Below are 23,370 nucleotides of genomic sequence, written 5' to 3'. Positions count from 1 at the left end.
GTTGTAGTGTTGCATTGTCTCAGCAGGTGGTGCCTGCATGTTGGTGGTGCCCATAATGTGTGTAGCGACTACATGTAGTGCCCACCTGGCTGTGGTGTAAACCCTGACTGCAGTGCCTAACCCTGACTGCAGTGCCTAACCCTGACTGCAGTGCCTAACACTGACTGCAGTGCCTAACACTGACTGCAGTGCCTAACTCTGACTGCAGTGCCTAACCCTCACTGCAGTGCCTAACCCTCACTGCAGTGCCTAACACTGACTGCAGTGCCTAACCCTGACTGCAGTGCCTAACCCTGACTGCAGTGCCTAACCCTGACTGCAGTGCCTAACACTGACTGCAGTGCCTAACTCTGACTGCAGTGCCTAACCCTGACTGCAGTGCCTAACCCTGACTGCAGTGCCTAACACTGACTGCAGTGCCTAACCCTGACTGCAGTGCCTAACCCTGACTGCAGTGCCTAACCCTGACTGCAGTGCCTAACACTGACTGCAGTGCCTAACTCTGACTGCAGTGCCTAACCCTCACTGCAGTGCCTAACCCTCACTGCAGTGCCTAACCCTCACTGCAGTGCCTAACCCTCACTGCAGTGCCTAACCCTGACTGCAGTGCCTAACCCTGACTGCAGTGCCTAACCCTGACTGCAGTGCCTAACCCTCACTGCAGTGCCTAACACTGACTGCAGTGCCTAACCCTGACTGCAGTGCCTAACCCTGACTGCAGTGCCTAACACTGACTGCAGTGCCTAACCCTGACTGCAGTGCCTAACCCTCACTGCAGTGCCTAACACTGACTGCAGTGCCTAACCCTGACTGCAGTGCCTAACCCTGACTGCAGTGCCTAACCCTGACTGCAGTGCCTAACCCTGACTGCAGTGCCTAACCCTGACTGCAGTGCCTAACCCTGACTGCAGTGCCTAACACTGACTGCAGTGCCTAACACTGACTGCAGTGCCTAACACTGACTGCAGTGCCTAAACCTGACTGCTGTGCCTAACCCTGACTGCAGTGCCTAACACTGAATGCAGTGCCTAACACTGACTGCAGTGCCTAACACTGACTGCAGTGCCTAACCCTGACTGCAGTGCCTAACCCTGACTGCAGTGCCTAACCCTGACTGCAGTGCCTAACCCTGACTGCAGTGCCTAACCCTGACTGCAGTGCCTAACCCTGACTGCAGTGCCTAACCCTGACTGCAGTGCCTAACCCTGACTGCAGTGCCTAACCCTGACTGCAGTGCCTAACCCTGACTGCAGTGCCTAACCCTGACTGCAGTGCCTAACCCTGACTGCAGTGCCTAACCCTGACTGCAGTGCCTAACCCTGACTGCAGTGCCTAACCCTGACTGCAGTGCCTAAACCTGACTGCAGTGCCTAACCCTGACTGCAGTGCCTAACACTGACTGCAGTGCCTAACACTGACTGCAGTGCCTAACACTGACTGCAGTGCCTAAACCTGACTGCAGTGCCTAAACCTGACTGCAGTGCCTAACCCTGACTGCAGTGCCTAACACTGACTGCAGTGCCTAACACTGACTGCAGTGCCTAACCCTGACTGCAGTGCCTAACCCTCACTGCAGTGCCTAACACTGACTGCAGTGCCTAACACTGACTGCAGTGCCTAACACTGACTGCAGTGCCTAACACTGACTGCAGTGCCTAACACTGACTGCAGTGCCTAACCCTGACTGCAGTGCCTAACACTGACTGCAGTGCCTAACACTGACTGCAGTGCCTAACACTGACTGCAGTGCCTAACACTGACTGCAGTGCCTAACCCTGACTGCAGTGCCTAACCCTGACTGCAGTGCCTAACCCTCACTGCAGTGCCTAACACTGACTGCAGTGCCTAACACTGACTGCAGTGCCTAACACTGACTGCAGTGCCTAACACTGACTGCAGTGCCTAACACTGACTGCAGTGCCTAACACTGACTGCAGTGCCTAACCCTCACTGCAGTGCCTAACACTGACTGCAGTGCCTAAACCTGACTGCAAGGCCCACCTCCTGTTTGTTGTCCCGTCCAAACTGTTCATCCATTTTGTATTTGTGCCTGTCCCTAAAGTATATACACTGTTGGAAAAATGTAACAAATTTATAAATATAATAAACAAATATAAATTTTAAAAATTTTTTTCTAAATATTAATACTTAATCAACTAAATAATTTTATCATGACAAACCACAAAACATAATTTTAGTAAAATAAAAATGAATATTTTTTTTTGCATTCAAAAAAGCAATATAACTTGAAGTTACAAGCCTGAAGTAGCTTCTAAGTTCCGAGGAAAAAAATACTACCTACAGTGTGCACAATTTCCCCACAACTTGTTCAACTACAGTAGAATCTCGTTATAGCGAGCACGGTAATAGCGAGAACACAGCTATAACGAGGTATTTTTGAGGAATTTACGGCGTGATCGCTTGAAGCGCGCTTTTGTTATTTGTCTGCTTTATCTCCACCCCTCCCGCTCGCCGCTAGACGTCTTGCCGTAAACGCTGTCACATTATTCAGCCTTGCAGTCGCCACGTAAGTGCGTGGCTTTAAAAATAGAATCCCGTCCTTTCTTTCTTTTATCAAACTTCCGTGAGTTATCTGTGCCGTGTGTTGACAACGTTTGAGATTGGAACAGAAACAACGTAAGAAAGTATTTTTTACAAATTAGAAATATGTATGTTTTTGTTTTTATAATCGCGTATTTTCACGTTTTCTTGGTTATCTTAATAGATAATATTAAAAAGCCACTCTAATGAGATTTAATTGTTTCTTGGTTAACAAAAACTGTTAAATATCAAATACTGTTAATTGTTTATATTCTATTTATTATTATTTAGGCGCAGTCATACCGTACGCGTACGCTATACGACTCGATTCGTTGCTGCATCATAACAAAGCATGTTATGCGGTATCAGAAGTAACGAGTAACGTAACAATACGATAGTAACGAGTACTAATTGTTATAGTAACGAATACATACGGGTACGCATTTTTTCGTTACTTTTACACCTCTAGTAGGCACTACCGTATTTATTTCCGAATCGCTAGGGCAGTTTTCTTGTAACTTTTGTTTTGGTTAGTTGTTGTGGTATCTGTCCGGGAAAGGGGTGGTGATGGTTTGAGTTTAATCCCAAATTTATTTTCTAAAAAAGTTGACAGGTTTCTTTAAATGAAAAAAAGTATAGTTTTCCAGCGACTATTACGTTTGAGGCGTACGTGCGTTGCCGCAACCGCACTACTGCTTTTTTGTAATGAATTGTCGCGCTACACTAGCACCACCTGTTAGCAACATCCCGAACCAACATGGCCGCTAGCAGACAGCCCGCGTCAATAGATAGCAGGACAATGCTGCGTCGGCCGCGGGCTGAGATGCTATACTTACGTGGCGTGGTAGGGTATTCTGGTTATTTTGACGCAATCGGTGATCGCACCCGTACTTATGGGGTATCGTTTTAAAGAGAATTCACACATCTGCTTACAGAAATTAAGATTTCGTTAATATAACCTGTTATTTTCCAATTATACAGGTTTAAACACAATTTTTATGCTATTTTCGGTTAATTTTTATTTTATGGGGGCCAAAATTTGTCCAATTCGGTTATAGCGAGGACACGTTTATAGCGAGGATCAAACCCGGAACCGTGACACCTCGCTATAACGGGACTCTAGTGTATATGTATTAACATAAGAAAGCTACTTTCAAACCCAGTAAATGCCACAATGTAGAGTTACTTGTAATATTTTCAAAGAAATAATGGTCTTGAACCGAAATAGTGAAACACAATAATTTTTATGTAATTTAGCAATTAACTTGTTATATAAAGTTTTGAACCAAATTTTTAGTTAATAGTGTAATTTGTGTTATAGTAGATTCAATTCAAAGCAAATTAAATTCATAATTAATATGCTACTAATAATTCACTTACATTACTATTACATATTTGTAGGCAATAGTTTTTGCTGTTATTAGTATTAGATGCTGCATGGATTTCTGTAGCACATCTGAAACTAACTGTTATTACTAGGGTACAAGATGAGAATTTTAAGCAAGTTTTAAAATCTTAAAGGTTTAACTCATCTTACGTGGCATTACTTATGTAACAGCTGTCAAGTCCTATCTTATCCGAGCATGAGCAAGACAAACAAGCATTCTTTATTCCAGGGCCGGTGCATGATGCCCCCACTCCCCCCCCCCCCCCCCGGCCGGACACCCCAAAAAAAAATTTCCTTGCCTTAAAATACATCACGTAAGCCTAAGATTTTGTCAACAATCAAATGTAACCAGGCTTGTGTTTTTTTTTTTTACTTTTTTACTTATTACAAATCATAAACAGGTCACCGTGGACTTAAAATAATTACTTAGATTCAATATACACATTCCAAACTGTTAACACAAATCCATTTTCATCTAGTTTCAATAATCGTTACACATGTTATATGAGCTGTTATGTGTCGTGCTGCGCCGCCCTAGGCGGTTGCCTGGTTCGCCTGTGTGGACGCGCCGGCCCTGTTTATCGTGAAATGCCACGCGACACGAGTGCCAGCACGCCTGAGACCAGGCAGACCTGGCCTCGTGCCAGTGGCCGGACGAGGGAACACAAGTGCGACGGCGCGTGGTTACCTTCTGCTCCCTGTGGGGCCGGGCCAGCCGCTCCAGCTTCTGGGCGCGCCGGCACTCGCTCTCCACGCGGCCGCCCGCCGCCTCGTACTCCTCGGAGGCGATGAAGTGGGACGGAGAGTTGCTGGCCGACGAGAACTCGGAGAAGCGCGGCGTATCGTCCAGCCACTTGTTGATGTCCTGCCGCACCAGGAACAAACACACGTTACGACCAGACGCCACATTTCAATCAAAAAGTGCAAGGTCAATGGTGATTTTGTAATCAGGGAATTCAGAATCCAATGGTTTTGGAATCAAAGCTGGTTGATTCTTCTCCTATCACAAAATTACAAAAATGTGAGTTTTTTTTTTTTTTTTAAACCTTGAACTATGATTTTTACAAGGTGAGTTTGGATATTTTGAGTAGGTAATTTAAATTTGCTTAAATAATCTTTGTTTTCGTTTAATAGGGTATTTGGCTATTACAGGTACTTATATGTCAACTGCAATTACACTGGTTACAGTGGTAGACATTGTTGACTGGTAAATCCACCCATTCCTAAGAAAGAATGCCCCAATCCACTGTGGAGGGTAAGATAAAAAAAAAACATAAAAACCACTGCTGGCTCTAGTATGATAGGCCAGTCAAACCCTCTTAACCCTAAAATATCATAAAATTTTAATTAATTTTGAAAAGATCTGATATTCAATTTGATGAAAAATATCTAAGGAAGAAGGAACTCAGTAATTCACACACTAATACCTCGACTTGGCAGAAATTATAAAATAATTTTTTCTCTGCCCGCAGCCACAACTCTCAGAATATTAGTTTATCAAATGTGGTAAACTATATATATATTTAAAATCTTTTGAGTTATTAAAAATAATAAATGAGAGAGACATTTTTTTTGCTTTTAAAACTGAAGTTTTTTTTTTTTTGCTTTAATATTGTTAAATATAATATTCCATTTTCAGAGATCTAGGAACTGTTTTTGGAGTGGATTTGAGGCGATCCTTGTGAATAGAATTTGAAATTAAAATGTGAGAGAAATGAAACTTCTTCGAACTGGAAAACCTATCACTGCTTGATCACACATTTGAATGCTGAAACAAGTTGCAACTCATATTGCACCGGGCATGAAATGCCGAAGAATGAAGATGTGTCCTGGGAGGCGTTTTGCCATCCTCCCTGCCCCACCATCATTCAGCACTGGCTTTCCCCCTCCCCTTTTCTGGCTTGGCACATGCCGTGTTCGGCATTCTTCGACCTTCATTTGGATTCAGATTAATGCTAGTTGGTTTCTTGTCTTGTGTGGGTGCCGGCGTCGTGCTGAGGTAAGTCACAGCAGTGTCTCGAGCAGGACTTAGTTTCCAGTTGGGCACGTGGTGGACATGCCTGTAACGTAAGTATTAATGTCTTTTCTAAATTTCTTTTTTTTTTTTTTTTTTACAGCTGTTTGTGCCAGCGTGGCAATTAATGCAACTACTTTCTGTTTTTTTCCGATCAAGGTGATCCTCAGTGTGCCTGTCGAGATGGCTCTCACGTGTTTGAATTGCGGCCTAGTGCTGCCTGGTTCGTTTGAACAGTTACCGAGTTACTATCTGGGTTAACTACTGATCAATGTTTATTCATCCCCACTGTGACAGTCTTTTTTATAGAGTAGCCTTTTTCAAAGAGTATCTTTTCCCTAAATAATGCATGCACGCACATCGTATAATCTTTGCTGTTCACAAATTTTAAGTGCATATTCAATTGTGGTTACGTAATTTGTTAACGCTTCAAGTAGGTAAACCACTCCAAAAATTTTTTGGTGTTTGATGAGCATGTATCCAAATTTTATTTAATCTTTAGGTTATACGCGAGATTCATAACTATCACTGTCATTGTTCTGCTACGCTCATAACATAACGCACATAACTGAAATTGTGGCACATTATTACGTAAAACCTGTGCTTTGAAATGTAGGATATTGTAATTTTTAAGTATTTACACATTAAAATAAAACATATTCTCTTTGTGTCCACCAGAACGTGGTTCCATACCTGCACCTATTACTCTTCTAGTGAATCCGACTCAAGCAGAATTGGTAACCTACTGGGTCCGGAGTAGACCTAGTACGTTGCAACAGCTTACAGCTTAAAAGATGCCTTAAAAATTACACCCACTTATATCAGCAATGTAAAGATTTAATCAGCACAGACTCATTGGATGTAAACAGACTTCTCTTCTGCGCAAAAGAGAACTTTGTCTTAAGATCGGCCAACATAACTGTCAAACTTAGCTGATGTAAACAAAAACAAGTAGATTTGTTTAAGGCCCCTGCCTACCTGGGTACACACGGTGTGCACAGCTTCAGAAAAACCACACAACTTGAAAACTGCTGTGTCAGAGTAGGGTATGTTAACTAAAATCATTTAAGAATATGCTGATGGCTAATGAGTAGTTCTGTTTCTGTATTTTGTTTTAAAACTGTATTTTTACAAAGGTGTAAATGGCAAAAATGCATGTTTTCGAAATATTTGTACATTAAATGCCTGGTAGAGACTATTGAAAGCAGTCAAGGGCTTGCAGTACACCATACAACGTTCTGGTTAATGCTCAAATATCATAGTTGTACATGCATGACAATAAGACTGCGTACCAGTCCAGAGGAGACACCGCACTAGAAGCACTAGCGAGCGTCGAACTTATCCTCCCGCTACACTAAGCCAGACTCCTGACTAGGCAGGCCTCTTAATAACGGTACGCAACACACACAACACACATTGTTAAAATTTCTATGAAAAGTATTTACTTGACACAGATGCACTAGTAACGGAATAGCACACACCTACGGCATGAAACTCAAACACACAACGAGAGACACAAGATTTTATAACCTCAAAGCTACACCAACTGCCTTTCTCAGAATATTTCTAGACAGTTTGCACTGGCAAACAGCAGTTCAACATTCAACTTAGGAAAGTTCTGCAGCGCATACGTCAAGCACAGCGACGGGTCTGCAATCAGACACTCCATGGTTCGGCACATGAAGCCTCCCGGAGCACAGAGTTTCTCGGGAGGAAACCGGCTGTTGTCCTCACCCACAGGGTCGCATCACTGCGCTGCCTGCAGTGGCGTAGCCAGGATTTGTGTATGGGGGGTGGGGGGTGTTAAGAAGCATGTGCCCCCCCCCCCCCGTATTAAATCGGGGGGTCCGGAGGTCCTCCCCGGGGAAAATTTGGGTTTTAAGGTGTTTTAGCAGTTTCCGGTACTTATATTTAAATATTGAAACGATAAAAATTTTATTAATTTTAATATGAAATTTGTTTGAGTGATGAATTAGAAATTAATTAAAGATTTGGTGCTAGGGGGGGGGGGGGGGGGGGGTTGGAACCCCTGACCCCCCCCCCCCCCCCCCCCGGTTCCGCCCCTGGCTGCCTGCATTTTTGTTTACTTGGGAATTTATCTTTGCTGTAGTTGTTAGTTTCAGTGTAATGGTAACTTGTGGTGACGGGGCGGGAAGAACAGGGCGGGCACCTTGAGGGTCTGCTCCGTGGCCAGCTCCAGCGCCTCGATGGCTGCCGCGTTCTCGATGATGCCGTGGCCCATCCGGCGCCGCTTGGCGCCCGCCTCCTCCCCCCCCGCGCCGGGCCGTGCCTCGGGCGTGGGCGTGGGCGCGGGCGCCGGCGCCGGCTCGCTGGGCGCGGAGCGAGGGCTGCCCGGCCGCGACGAGCTCCTGCGACACCCACACTCGCACTTCACGTCTCATAGTTTCATTTGGACGATATTCAGCTTTGCTAAACCCTTTAAACCATTGTACATAGTTTGATATCAGCTTTCAGTATTGATTTCATTTTTGAGAATGACTACCTGCAACTTAAATATAACTGTCAATAGGCACTTTTCTCAAGTGTCAAAAAAATATCCTAATGTGTTATCTCAGCCTTAATGAATAATGATAAACTTTTGTTACGGCCTGTAAACCGTTGATATCATGATGGTGTCCGTCTGTTCCTATCTGCTCTTTAATGAATGAAAGAATGAGGTTTAATGTGCTGAGAGATGACGAGAGGTGAAGCAACATGCGCGGTGCAGTGATTGCACGTGTAGTGGGGAACAGGAGCGCCTCGCAAGCCCACCCGCTGACTGCGACGTCCGCCATGTCTCATGCTCGCTAACAATCCCATCCCGGTTCGACCCCGCTGGGAACGCACACTGATCAGAGGCGAGAGATCTGACCACTCAACTAGGGAGTCGGGTTGGGTCAAGAAGAATCAGGGAAGTCAGAGAGCCAACGAGGAGGGCAAGAGAGTCCGAGCTAGTCGGGAGCGGGGACGACCCACAAGCGTCTCTTTGGTGGCGAGTATGAGGCGATCTGTAGGTTTTGCCTTGGCAGAGAGTGTCAGGAGGAAAACTGATAGATTAGTTGAACTTGGGGCTTATGAACCAGTGGTTTAATCACAGTGAGCAACACCCTTAGTACCAGTTCGCATGGCTGACAGATCAGTACAAATTTGTGGGAGCTATAAATATACTATCGATGTGGTATGTAAGAAAAATACCTACCCACAACCTACCATAACTAAGGCATTTTCCAACTTCGAAGGGAGAAAAGTGTTTACCAAATTGGACTTAGCAGAAGCATACTTACAGGTGGCTGTGGATGAGACTTACAGCAGAAATCTTAAAAGTAAATACCATGAAAGGGTTATTTAAGGTAAAATGATTAGCTTTTGGCATTTGCAATGCACCAAATATTTTTCAATGTTTAATGTCAACCTTGCTGTCAGGAATTCCTGGGATGGTGGTCTTGCTGGATGACATACTAGTTACAGGACCAAATGAAGAACAGCACTGGCTACAGGTGAAACAGGTGCTACAGAGAATTGAGGAAGCAGGGCTGCGGCTTAAGGAACCGTCAAAATTGGAATAAAAAAACATCTCGCGTAAACGTCACATGTTTTTGGTCCCGCTATTAGATGCCGAGCGCTTTGTGTAGGTATCTTTTCCAAAGTTGTCTGACGTGTAAATTTTCTTTTGAAGACGTTTTTAAACGTTATTTCCTTAATCTGATTATCTGCGTCGCTGCTGTGTACCGCTTATAAACATGTAGCCAGCGCTAATTGGCATCATTCATGTTTGGTTATGTTGCTTCCCGTATGGTATAGAGCGCGCGCACGTAGTCGAATATCAATATCTCGCCGATTGAATGCAACGCGCGCTCTCTGTCAAAGAGCCGAGTTAACTACATTAGACGGCCCTCATTCTTTTGTGGCGAGTATGTACTACGACAATTGTTACGCATTAATTCACGTCACAGATTCAAGTGGCTTGCGTTCGCATCACAGTTTTGGTTTTTCTATTTTAAGTTGAAGAAAGGTTTTTGTTGCATGAATTATTAATTTTAATTGTTTGGTGTGCTCTTTTAAACTTCACTTTTTAAATAAACGTACTTTCTACGAAAGGGATTTGTTTCCATGAATAACTTTATCTAACAAAATTTTTTTTTCTTACATAATCGTCGCACCCCTACTTTTCAAACTTAATTTTAAAATAAAATGTGCGACGATTATACGGGAAAACACGGTACACCTGACATATGATTGAAGGCAATCCACATTGTCCCAGCACCTACCACTGAGAAAGAACTACAGGCATTCTTGGGCTTGTTGAACTTCTATGAGAGATTCCTACCTGGCAAAACAAGCATATTGGAACCCTTACATTGAATGCTGGACCACGGAAAAGTGTGGCAAAGGACAGAAGGGCATGATAAGGCTTTCAGGGCAGCTAAAGAACTTCTGCAGTCAGACGCGGTGCTCATGCATTATGATGGTTCAGAACATGTGCTGGGTGCTGTACTGGCACGATGTCACAGAAGATGGATGTGAAGCATCCATTGATTTCGGGTCAAGGATCCTACAGAAAGCTGAAAAGAATTACTCCCAGACCGATAAGAAGCTACATATGGTGGCATAGAATGGATTGAACAGGTTGTGGGGCAGTGTTGTGAATGCCAAAGCTTAAGAGCAAATCCACCTAAGGTAAAGGACTTTACTTGGCCCCTGAAGAAAAGCCATGGACTAGGCTGCACATAGATTTCTTCGGACCCTTTCCAGGAAAGGTGTTTTTGATACTTATAGATTCATGCTCAAAATGGCCTGAGGTGAAGTTAGTATCATCAGTGTCATTGGCTGCAATGATTATGGAGTTAAAAGGAATATTTAGAGTTCATGGCATTCAGCAGAGTATAGTGTCCGACAATAGTACAGGTTTTCAATCACTATAAATGAGGATTTTTTGCAAAACGAAAAGGCATCAGACTTGTTCAATCAACATCATTCCACCCATCAAGTAACAGGCAAGTTAAGCACATGGTGCAGACAGTTAAAGGGAAGTTGAGGAAGCTGTGTAACGGAGATTGGCAGTCAAGGCCAGCCAGGACACTTTGTGCACTTCGCACGAGTGCTGGAACATAGGTGAACCACAGTGCGATCAGTGCTGGATCAGATCCGTCCTTAGACAGGCGAGGCTTCCAGGAGACCAGATCTGCGGCGGTTGCACGGCTCACCTCGGAGAGTCGGGGGCGAGCGAGGGGCTCTTGGTGCGGCGCCGGGCCTGGTGCTTGTGGGGCGGGGTGAGCGTCTCGGAGACCGCGGAGGGGAACTCCACGGCCACCTCCTCGTCCGACGAGGGGTCTGACTCCAGGTAGCGGTCCACGGCGTACTGGAAGGCCTCTTGCAGCTTGCCGACCATCTCCGTGTACTCTGCAGGGCACAAGCATCTCCGTGTACTCTGCAGGGCACAAGCATCTCCGTGCACTCTGCAGGGCACAAGCATCTCCGCGCACTCTGCAGGGCACAAGCATCTCCGCGCACTCTGCAGGGCACAAGCATCTCCGCGCACTCTGCAGGGCACAAGCATCTCCGTGCACTCTGCAGGGCACAAGCATCTCCGCGCACTCTGCAGGGCACAAGCATCTCCGTGTACTCTGCAGGGCACAAGCATCTCCGTGTACTCTGCAGGGCACAAGCATCTCCGCGCACTCTGCAGGGCACAAACATCTCCGTGCACTCTGCAGGGCACAAGCATCTCCACGCACTCTGCAGGGCACAAGCATCTCCGTGCACTCTGCAGGGCACAAGCATCTCCGTGTACTCTGCAGGGCACAAGCATCTCCGCGCACTCTGCAGGGCACAAGCATCTCCACGCACTCTGCAGGGCACAAGCATCTCCGTGCACTCTGCAGGGCACAAGCATCTCCGTGCACTCTGCAGGGCACAAGCATCTCCGTGCACTCTGCAGGGCACAAGCATCTCCGTGCACTCTGCAGGGCACAAGCATCTCCGTGCACTCTGCAGGGCACAAGCATCTCCGTGCACTCTGCAGGGCACAAGCATCTCCGCGCACTCTGCAGGGCACAAGCATCTCTGCGCACTCTGCAGGGCACAAGCATCTCCGTGCACTCTGCAGGGCACAAGCATCTCCGTGCACTCTGCAGGGCACAAGCATCTCCGTGCACTCTGCAGGGCACAAGCATATCCGCACACTCTGCAGGGCACAAGCATCTCCGTGCACTCTGCAGGGCACAAGCATCTCCGTGCACTCTGCAGGGCACAAGCATCTCCGCGCACTCTGCAGGGCACAAGCATCTCCGTGCACTCTGCAGGGCACAAGCATCTGCGTGCACTCTGCAGGGCACAAGCATATCCGCACACTCTGCAGGGCACAAGCATCTCCGTGCACTCTGCAGGGCACAAGCATCTCCGTGCACTCTGCAGGGCACAAGCATCTCCGTGCACTCTGCAGGGCACAAGCATCTCCGTGCACTCTGCAGGGCACAAGCATCTCCGTGCACTCTGCAGGGCACAAGCATCTCCGCGCACTCTGCAGGGCACAAGCATCTCCGCGCACTCTGCAGGGCACAAACATCTCCGTGCACTCTGCAGGGCACAAGCATCTCTACGTACTCTGCAGGGCACAAGCATCTCCGTGCACTCTGCAGGGCACAAGCATCTCCGTGCACTCTGCAGGGCACAAGCATCTCCGCGCACTCTGCCGGGCACAAGCATCTCCGTGCACTCTGCAGGGCACAAGCATCTCCGCGCACTCTGCAGGGCACAAGCATCTCCGCGCACTCTGCAGGGCACAAGCATCTCCGTGCACTCTGCAGGGCACAAGCATCTCCGCGCACTCTGCAGGGCACAAGCATCTCCGTGCACTCTGCAGGGCACAAGCATCTCCGCGCACTCTGCAGGGCACAAGCATCTCCGTGCACTCTGCAGGGCACAAGCATCTCCGTGCACTCTGCAGGGCACAAGCATCTCCGTGCACTCTGCAGGGCACAAGCATCTCCGTGCACTCTGCAGGGCACAAGCATCTCCGTGCACTCTGCAGGGCACAAGCATCTCCGTGCACTCTGCAGGGCACACGCCACGACACATCACTACGGACAAGCTCTTTTTTGTCCTCAAAATAAAGGATTTGCCATGTTATTTGTTTATTTTGTTAATATGTTTTATTTACTTCATTTATGATGATCCCATATATGTAGGGCCTGGAAAATTTCGGTGTTTTCAATATGCAAAAAGCGGTACTTTCAAATTAGAAAAGCGGTGGTTTAAAGTCGGTATTTTCGTTATGCAATGGAAATTTTACCGGTATTTTAAATGTTGACTAAATTGTGCAGTTATTGAATATAATAGTTTACATATTTAATAAACAATCAATGTATACTAGGAATAGGCTAATATGCATAATAACAGCCAATTAAATCCAAAACAGTTACACAAAACAGACACGTTGCTATAGATGTTTGCAACTACAATTTTTTTTTTTTTTTTTTTTTTTTTTTTGCTGCCAATGCCACATGCTTAGCCGACTTTAGGTGTTTGTCAATGAAATCTTTTCTATCCCATGAAACTTTACATTTGCAAAATTTGCACATCACTGTGCTATTGTCAGTACAATAAAACCCATGTTTCTGATACTGATATGCTCGTATTTAATGGAGTGGAGGAACACGGGGTTGCCACTTGAACAAACCCCAGCGCACAAATGAGAAGAAACTTAGTGTGAACTATACCCCAGATCAATTTTGAGCATCAAAACCATACACGAACACGGCTTATGTAAAAATAAGGTAATTATGCTGAAACACAAGACTTGGGTTAAAGGATACTTTAACCTTGTGTGGATCAAGTAGAAAACATTCGGCTATAAACGAAAGAAATAAGAACAATGCTATCCTGAAATGCTGTGACATGTTTTTGGATTAGATAATCACAGCGACAGACCGACAAGATGCGCTCCCGCCCTTGCCGTCAGCGATGTTTATTTTGACAGCTCAAGCAATTATCTTTTCCACGTCCCTTAGCAGCGTAAAAAAAAGAGAAAAAAAAAACACGCTGACAGTTTCTCACGCAGAAGGTTGAAATAAGGGAGGGAATGTGTTGAAATGTTAGTGGATAAGGGGGGGGGGGGGGTTTACATGGTTTGTGGCTCTGCGAGGGATGAGCCTTGAAGAATTAGCAGGGGATGGGAGAGGTAAGCGTCGCGTCACGTCACGTATGACGTCAAGCCGCCGGGCGGGTAAGATAACATGACAGCTGAGACGGCTTTTCGTGCGATAGTGGAGGCGCCGAGCTCGGCTAGACACTGCCGCGTGGCCAGTCTAGAGGGGTGGTATCTATTTTTAGACGTCTTTTGTATGCCTGGCTGCTTACAGTACAGCTCTCGCCAAGATAAACGTGAACGCATAGAGCCCAACAAAGTATAACAGACTTGTTTTTCAGCCGATTTTACTCAAATTTTCGACTTTCTCTGCTTAAATTGTTCATGTTTTCTCAAAAAACGGTCATATAAACGGAATGGACGCATCAGAGGAGGCTCGCATCGGCGGGATTCTACTGTAATGGTACTTTTCGGGGATATATTCGCAGTGTAATATAGAAATGTTGTGGTTTTCGCGAATGTACTTACTTTTCGCGTTTTCATGCAAAATTCGCGCGAATTTTCGCAAAATTCGCGATCGCGAAAAATTCCAGGCCCTACATATATGTATCATGTAACGCAGTAAAATATTTACAAATGTAATTTTCAAGATAACTGTGTCACTATGAGTGTGATACCAGTGCATTTTTAAAATAATAACTTGTCGTATGGATGTCTAACAACCTAAATATTCAGATAAACAAACAGAATGTCTAGCACTTGTTTATTTCAAGTACACATTTAGAATCTATAATGTAAAAATAATGTAATCTTAAGAAGTAGTTATTAATAGGGGAACGAAATTGTCAAAATTCGTACAGTAAACTTAATACTGAACAAAAGAATTAATTAAATTTTATATACAAGTTAATAAAATTTTGTTGATTTGAGTATGTTTTTGTTTAAAAATTATTCACTTCAGGGCTTAACTCTCATTGCGACATTAAAATGGTGTAAAAGAGTGCATTTTGATGTTTATACAGAGTACTGACGCAAATTTTGGAATTAGTTTTTAATTTTTCTTGAAATTCACCGTGAAATCTTGTCCGTATACAGATCCAGTCAATAACTGTATTTTATAGACGTCGTTAAAGATGCCATATGGTTGCAATTCCATTCATAATATTTATAAGAAAATGAATTAAATTAATGTGACCTGTTAATTATGTTTATTTAACAATGAACATGCTGTGGCGGGCCCCATCTGGGCTCAAACACCCACTGCAAGCACTAACTCTTAATGACAAGGTAAACACATGCTTGCCTAGATGGGGCCTAACCTGCATATTAAATGAAAATAAGAGGAAATAACATAAATGCTGAAAACTTTAGAAAATGGCAGAACATTAATAAGACAAAACAAGTAAATTTTATTAAATTTAGTCCAGTGTAAATAACAAACAAATATAGGGAAAAAACAAACTTTCCATAACTATACAAAAATAATCAATCTAATCTCATTAATTTTTCAGGTACAATAAAGTTATTACTTTATTATTAATCACACAAATTTATCTCAATAATATTCTCAACTGTTAAATACATATCTCAAGTTACTTTATAACAGATGTTTTTGAGTGATAAGTTCATAAATCTCTGGAGAAAAAAAAAACAATGTAAAATTACAAATAATTTCAAGGCTTTGGAGAGTTAAGTTTTTTTCACTACTCTAAAACAAATATGGTAGCAAAGTAAACAGATGGTGCAGAAAGTGCAAACAAGTGGAGAGTATTATGAGCAGAAAAATAAAACAAACTAATATTTACTTTACTTTACCAGATGCATCACACACAAAAGACCAAGGGAAAAGGTGACATTAGTGAAATTTACAATTAACCTTGTATATAAGCAAAAGCCAAACATATAAAACTTAAATATTACTGGCCATCAAAGAAAATCATGAACACAAAAATTATATATTCAGCTCTCCAATAATCTCTATATTCTCTATAGTCTGATGTCATTGATTCATGGCGGCGTCATCTTGATAGTCCTTGCTGCTCCATACTGAACTGCCTAGAACCTGAGTATTTATACTTTCTCCATCATATGGTCTCTCAAACTTTCTATGATGACATAGACTGGGACGGTTTCAGAAAGTTGTAGAAGGTTCTTCACTGTAGTGCAAACAATCGATACGCAGGCGAGTCTTCCAGTTGTATTCTTCTTGCTAAGATCTCAGTTGGTACCCCTGAGTTTGAAGCTGTTTTAGAAGGAACCCTAATGATTTTATTTGAAGTGTACTGTCTTACACAGCACACAGTAGTAGCCTAATCTATGACTTGTGATGTCACAAGATGACGATTCAACATGGTAAACAGGTAAATTTATGTTTGTCATGTGTTCTTAAATGTTTTTAATGGAGATAATTAACACGAAACGTCTCGTGACCAATACACATGGTCACAACGCAACCCAAATTTTACAAGTGGTATGGATAGTTCATAATAGAAGCCAGCACTTGTACAGACCACATACAACATAGAAAATTTGTACTTTTATCCTAGTTCATTAAATAACAGAAAATTTATTTTAAGGGTATAATTGTGTGTATTAATAGGTCCAGTGTTAATTTTTTTTAAAGTTATTATGCAGAAAAAAAATTGGTTGTTTGTAAAGTCGGTTTACGGACGATACTTTAACGTGAGGTCATAACATTGATGAAATGATTACATACTTTTATGAATAAAATTGAATCATTTTTATTTTAATAATAAAATAATAATACTTGAAATTATACTAGTAATCAGATTTTTAAAATGCAAGAATAATTAACCTTTATTGCCGAAATTGTTGTTGTAATAAGCAATGAAAACCATGTTAACTTTTCACTTCACATTATAAATAGTCGATGAAACAGTTCACGTGTAGATGTAAGTTGTGTGCTGCCGCTGTCTTTCTTCTCCTCGGACGCATAGGCCAATCGAGTGGAAAAGAGATAGATGCGGCGCAAGCACACAATGAGTGTAACGGGACACAGCGTAAGGGAACAATGTGCATAATGGGACACAGCGCAACGGAACAATGTGCGTAACAGGACACTTTTTGAGCATGCAGCCGACGTTCATCTATTTATTAGACGTTGTCACGTCAAAAAATTCTTCTTAAGGATTTTTTTATGAGGAACAAACTTAAATTATGTGAATTTATGATGGAATTGGAAAAAAGAAAGGAAATTTTCCCAAAGCCCAGTGTTTGTATTTTTTTCTTAGAAAATATTCCAAAATCCATTGCTAACATTCCAATATCACCCCACTTCAATTGCTAGCACTTTAATATTAACTAATAGTGAAAAAAAATTAAGCAAGTGTTTATAATCATGATTACTTGTGTGAGCTGCAACAATTTTAAAATAAATGAGTTCCTGCGAGCAGGCGGTCTCACCGTTGTCGGTGCCGTTGTACTGGCGGCAGTTGTCCACGATGAGCTGGAAGTCTGCGCGGAAGTCGGCGAAGGTGCGGTAGCGGCCGCGGTCCAGCCGGGCCTCCATGCTGCGCAGGTCCATGGGCCGCGAGATGATGGAGTAGTAGCGCGGGGCGTACTCCTCCTCCACGGGCTCCGCGAAGGGCCACGCGTACTTGCGGCTCTTCAGGTGGCCCAGGACCTTGTACAGCCCCGTCTGCAGGTCCTCCACCGTCTGCTGGAACCTGCGGGCCACTCCGGGTTCGACACACGCTTTCCCTCTAGTTTCTCAGCTTTGTCATTTTGCATTATTGTTTCGATAACACCATTATTTTTAGAATCACAAATTACTTAAGCATATTTTCTTAACAAGTGTGACATGTGTTGTGTGTCTTAGTTGTGTCTTTGTCTTGTCCCTTTAGTAGGTGGTGCTTACACGTATGTAGCGCCTGCCTTGTGTGTAGTGTCCACCTGCTGGTAGTGGCTACCTGTATGTGGTGCCTACCCTATATGCAGTGCCCGCCTTTCGCTTAGTTTGTTTATTTTTGGTAGTCTTATTTTTTTTTTAGTGTTCTGTCTGACTTAAGTATGTCTCTTCTGTAAAAGTTATGTAACTGTTTGTTTATGTGTTGCCAATAAAAATTAAATTGATAAAATAAAAGCCCTCACCTCTTAATTTTTACAAAATCAGGGTGTCTAGAAAATGTTTAGTATAATTCTCCCAACCTTACCCTAACCAAAATCTGAAACTACCCTCATTTATAAAAATAATTTACTTGCTTCACAATTATATAAATGAAAGAAAAAAAATATTCCACCTCCACCATCTTTGAACCTGGTCTAGTTCAAACAGATCAGACAGCATGCAATGACGAGTGTGTATTTTTGCAAACACGAATAGTGACGGCCAATTTCTCGTGAGAAGCCTTTTTTGCATAAAAAAAAGGGCACGTGTTTTAAGTCTACAAGCCTACAGCATCAATACTCCTCAGTAACCGAGCTGTGGAGGCATAACTGAGAAGGAGAAGTGATGGATATTTTACATGTCCTACTTCGGAGAACCTAATATGACATGGGTTCTGAAATTCGGGAAATAGATGCGCCATTTCCAATTGCGGCATGGTTACGACAACCGAACAGCTACGGCGAGAGGTTGAGTAGACCCATCCCAACTTCGGAGCCACCGAACAGCCGCCATCCCACCGTATACCCCGAGTCACCAACAGTGCTAGCCCCCCACCGACACGGGCCCATACCTATCACATCCCTGGGACCCCTCGTGATCCAACCGAGGACACCCACCTCTACTAGCTCAGCAGGCTAGTACCCGAACACTTCCACTCGTCAACGGAGCGGGGACTCCTCTGAGTGTGCTCCAAGCTACGGAGCTACCACTGCACCACGAGTCCATGTCCAATTCTGATCCAGGGCCATTAAAGGAAACCTCACAGCAAGGGATCAATCCCGTAGCAGCCTTCATCTTCAGGTAGAGCGCTGTCCCAGGTGGGTAGGGACGAGGCCACCCCGACAGGACCAGGGAAGTCCTAGGTTTGATATCTCGGACCATCTCCCACCCGAAGGTCACAGCTTTGCCAGAGCCCGGGCTGGCCTAGACCAAGGACGTCCTTACAAAAGTCGGATTATCCACCGCCATAGGATAACAACTTTGCCAGAGCCCGGTTAGGCCCTGCCGGAACAACCGCACCCCAAGAAAGCGCGTCTACACTGAGAACCAGATGCCTTGAGACACCACCTAGGGTTTGGGGGTCCAAAACCGCCCAGTAGGTTTTCAAATCGTCCAAGGGCGTAGCCACCCATCCACATCCTACTAGCCTACCAGAATACTCGTTCCGACACACCGAGGATGTCAGAGGAGTGAGCATCCCCGGCATTGCCCATATCTGTCAACAATGCCCAGAAAGGTCTATACACCACATGTTGATTGACTTCATGGAAGAAACCCACCATCAAGTCTGCAAACACGCGAGAGCTGTGCACTGGGGACAAATGGCAGATCCGACTGAAGCAACCTGCCACATATCCCGACAACCCAAAAGGAGCCTAAGTTTGAACTGCGGCACCTTGGGTGTTGCACCAGTGCATTTACGTCTCACTGACAGGCACATGTTCGAGCACTCTTCAGCCAGACAGTGCAGCGGTTCTACAAGTCACGAGGCCACAACCCTGCAGACTTGGAACTGTGGTGTGCGACAATTGTGTTCCAGCTTCAGCCTCATATGTGCAATTGGTTATTTTATCTTCTGTCATTAACATCCAAGGGATATTACTTGTAAGTTTATTCCAACAACTATAATCCCTTTGTTGTCAGGGCACAACTTAATCTTCAGATATTTTACCAAACGTTATTTTTGAGCTGTAAAATGTCATGCTAGTGATAATAATTATGAACAGTTGCATGACTTTTTATTCATCCATATAAATAAAAATGTAAATGTTCATTCGTTCAAAATCTCAATCTCTGAAAGCACTTAGTAAATTACTTTGAAATTTTCACACAACATTGCATTCGAATCAGCATGTGTATTTTTATACCCATGTCACACCTGTGACAGTAAAAATTTAAAAATATGCTTGTGTGTTCATCTTCTGTTTGGCAAAGATAAATATATCAATAGGACGATAAAGATATAGATAGGGAGATAGATCGAGATATTGAGAGAAGCATAGATGTGTGATATGGAGAGAAATGGATAGATATATAGAAATGGAGATATAGAGAGACAGTGTGATTATATAGAAACTACAAATGAAAACACCACTATATTTTCAAGTTGTAGCGATGAATAATAACGGTGTTAAGAAATTAACTATATTTTTATGTGACTATTTGGACATAATAATAAATGTGTAAGTTGGGTGCCATGTTCAACTGTTATCATAAATTAAAACAATTTAATTTACAAATGATTTTATTGAGAATAATGATATTAAAAGAACATAATCACACCGCAACTATGAAAACACCCATGTTAAACTAAACCATTATTTAACCTTTTACACATTAAACGAACAAAATATATACACTTACATTTTAAATTATTCTGATCATGTATATAAGCAACTCTGGCATGAAATAATCCTGATATCATTGCCAATAGGTAGGGCCCATAAAACAACTGTTCAAAATACAAAACAATATATTGATAGATCACAAATGAGTACTAAATAAATATGTTAGTTCTGAATAGTGAAAATGTATTTTAATTTTATGCCACACTAGCCTTGCCGGTAGAACCACCTCTGGGTTGATAACGTATTCATTGATTGGGCTTTACGTAGTAATTTGTCAACAAATCATGCTTACTCTCACGGAGAATCAAATATAGTGGCACAAAATAATGTTTAAAACATAAATACTTACAATTCAGAGTATTCTAGGCATATAAATTGTGTTAAAACTCGCTGTATTCAACATGGACACAAAAACTTTCCATGAATGGCTATTAACATCGTAGCACATGAAATAAATCTATTCTCAACTATTTAAACACGATTTTATTTATAACCATGCTACAGGATGATGTGGGTTCCATATAGGAGTGAATGAACTTATCTTTAACACATACGAAAACTTACTTAAGCAAAATGGCTGTCCATTTTCAGACTCATCAAATCACAAAACTTTTTTTAGTTGCAACAGTGAGGTAGCGGCCAAATCCATCATGGCAACCCAAGATGTTTTGAAAAGATTATACAAACCCAAAACAAATATAGGTACATAATAAATGTATTTTAGCAGTGTTAAACAAACTAACATTTAAATGCTAAAAACAGTAATTAAAAGATTGAAAAGCTAATAATAATAGTCTTATCTCTCTGCAAAGAATGTTTCATTGCAACAGAGAGAGAGATGCTTTGTAAATGTAAAACTACATCAAACAAATTACAAAAAAAAAAAAAAAAAAAAATTGAAAGAAGCGTAGAAATGCATGCTAGGCAGGCATTAGCTAGTATTAGTATATAAAAACTAATAAGTTAATACTTTTAAGTATTTAGTTTAGTTTTCGTCAATGTTACTTCCTTAATAAAATCCAAGAATATGTCTAATAACTAAATAAGAGTGGCTATATAAATACCTCATGAACCAACTTCAGGACTTTAACAAGGATTTTTAAAAAATTTTTAGTCTTTTTTTATAAATATAATAAAGCTAACACCTTTGAAAAGATAATATCCACATGATTTAAGAGAGCAGTCTTTAAATATTTATATTTAACATGTGCTAGAAACTGAAGTGAGGCTTAAGAAACAACAGAAATAAGTTAGCAAATGGGTGCTCATAATAAAACATAGGTGACTTTCAGATCAGTGACTGATCATTTCAGGACTTTTTCATGACCTCCAATACTGGTCCTTCAATTACATGACTTTCCCCACCTGCAGATACCCTGAAAAGTAATAGATGTTTCTAATATATGTGAACTACAATATGTCTATACAAGAATGAACCAGTTATAAAATTTAATAGTATCAATTGTAAGTGTTGTAGTGTGTTGGTTCAAGGTCACAATTAAAGAGTTACTCAAACAGTTTTAGATAAGCGCATGTGTGAATACAGCTTTTTTTTCTCACAGCGCAAAAGGGCCTTTTCCCCAATTACTAAAGGGTGAACTAAACTTTATTTGGCAACATTGGAATCTCTTTGTATCAGAGTGGCTGAATGGCAGTGTTTCTGACCGTTCAAATGGTCGTAATGGTCGAGACGACAGAGCTCTATTTCGCTGGCCTCCACGTTCACCTGACATAACGCCATGCAATTTTTTCCTTCGGGGCTTTATAAAAGATCGTGTCCACGTTCTGCTGTTACCTAATGATTTGCCAGAGTTGAGACACAGAATTAAAGAGGATATTGCTTCCCTTACTCCGGACTTGTTAACCAAAGTGTGGGAAGAATTGGACTTTAGGTTGGATGTGTGCAGTATAACTAAAGGTGCACATATTTTACATCTGTTAACAAAACAAGGTTAGTTTACCTTCAATTTGATGTATAATTTGTTGTAACTAGTCTAAATTAAATTAAATGTACTATTTTCCTTGCAACTAAACACTTATTTACTTACTTATCTTCGGAAAAAAAATTTACATTAAACAAATATATTTTAATTTTTTTAATTATTGAAAAGTAAAGTTTTTAGCTATTGTATAAAATACAGTAATAATAGGTACAAACACTGTTGCCTCATTTACATACAAAATTATAGCTAGTACATTAAACACATGTGCTGAAAACTAAAAAGAGCAACACAATTCTTATATATATATATATATTTTTTTTTTTTCATTTTATATCTTGTTTTTTCTTGATGCAAGCAAATGCTAACTGCATGTTATTGTTTGCACAAAGGTATTACATTGCAGTTCGTGAAGAACGTGAACAAATATTGCACAAAACATAAACAAGCTAACAAATATGAGCTCTAATGTATGGTTTGGTATGACAGTGGTGATAATCAACAAAAATACAATAAAACTCTTGTGAACAATTTAATTATATTTTAAAAAAATTCATAGAACACATTATTAAAAAAAAAAAAAAACTTTATCTCACAATAAATTATAAAGAAACCTTCCATTATAATAAAATGTAGTGAGGCGATTTCGTAATTCATCATGACAACATATTCCACAAAATGAATGCTAATATTATTTTGTTATCAGGTCTAAAATTGGTGTTTTATTAACACTGATAGATCGAAACAGTTAAATACTATTTTGTATAAACCAATATCACCAGTTAGCTGATTGATATTTAAGTCAACTTTAATTCTTAAAGAACAATTAAATCTTCAACTCAAAGAAAAACTAATTGTGTTGAGCACCATAAACCTACACTAATAAAAAAAAAAGTACTTCGAAACTGAATTTGAAAGACTATAAGTG

The 23,370-nt window shown here is 42.0% G+C and overlaps 1 protein-coding gene across 2 annotated transcripts in view; it reads right to left on the bottom strand.

Annotated features, from left to right (window-relative positions):
• The window catches only part of LOC134541412 (uncharacterized), a 92,546-nt gene that overhangs the window by 5,394 nt on the left and 63,782 nt on the right, over positions 1-23,370 (bottom strand). For both annotated transcript variants that reach the window (XM_063384844.1, XM_063384843.1), the window contains exons 9-12: positions 17,452-17,714; positions 11,147-11,342; positions 8,113-8,311; positions 4,617-4,793 (exon numbers count right to left, since the gene is read on the bottom strand). In XM_063384844.1, the coding sequence (XP_063240914.1) occupies positions 4,617-4,793; positions 8,113-8,311; positions 11,147-11,342; positions 17,452-17,714 (835 nt within the window). The remainder of the gene's footprint in view (positions 1-4,616; positions 4,794-8,112; positions 8,312-11,146; positions 11,343-17,451; positions 17,715-23,370) is intronic.

The sequence above is a fragment of the Bacillus rossius genome, chromosome 18, assembly GCF_032445375.1.
Source record: "Bacillus rossius redtenbacheri isolate Brsri chromosome 18, Brsri_v3, whole genome shotgun sequence".
In the NCBI taxonomy this organism is placed as follows: domain Eukaryota; kingdom Metazoa; phylum Arthropoda; class Insecta; order Phasmatodea; family Bacillidae; genus Bacillus; species Bacillus rossius.
Note: the sequence above shows the minus strand (reverse complement) of the source record. Positions and strands in the feature narration are given on the sequence as shown.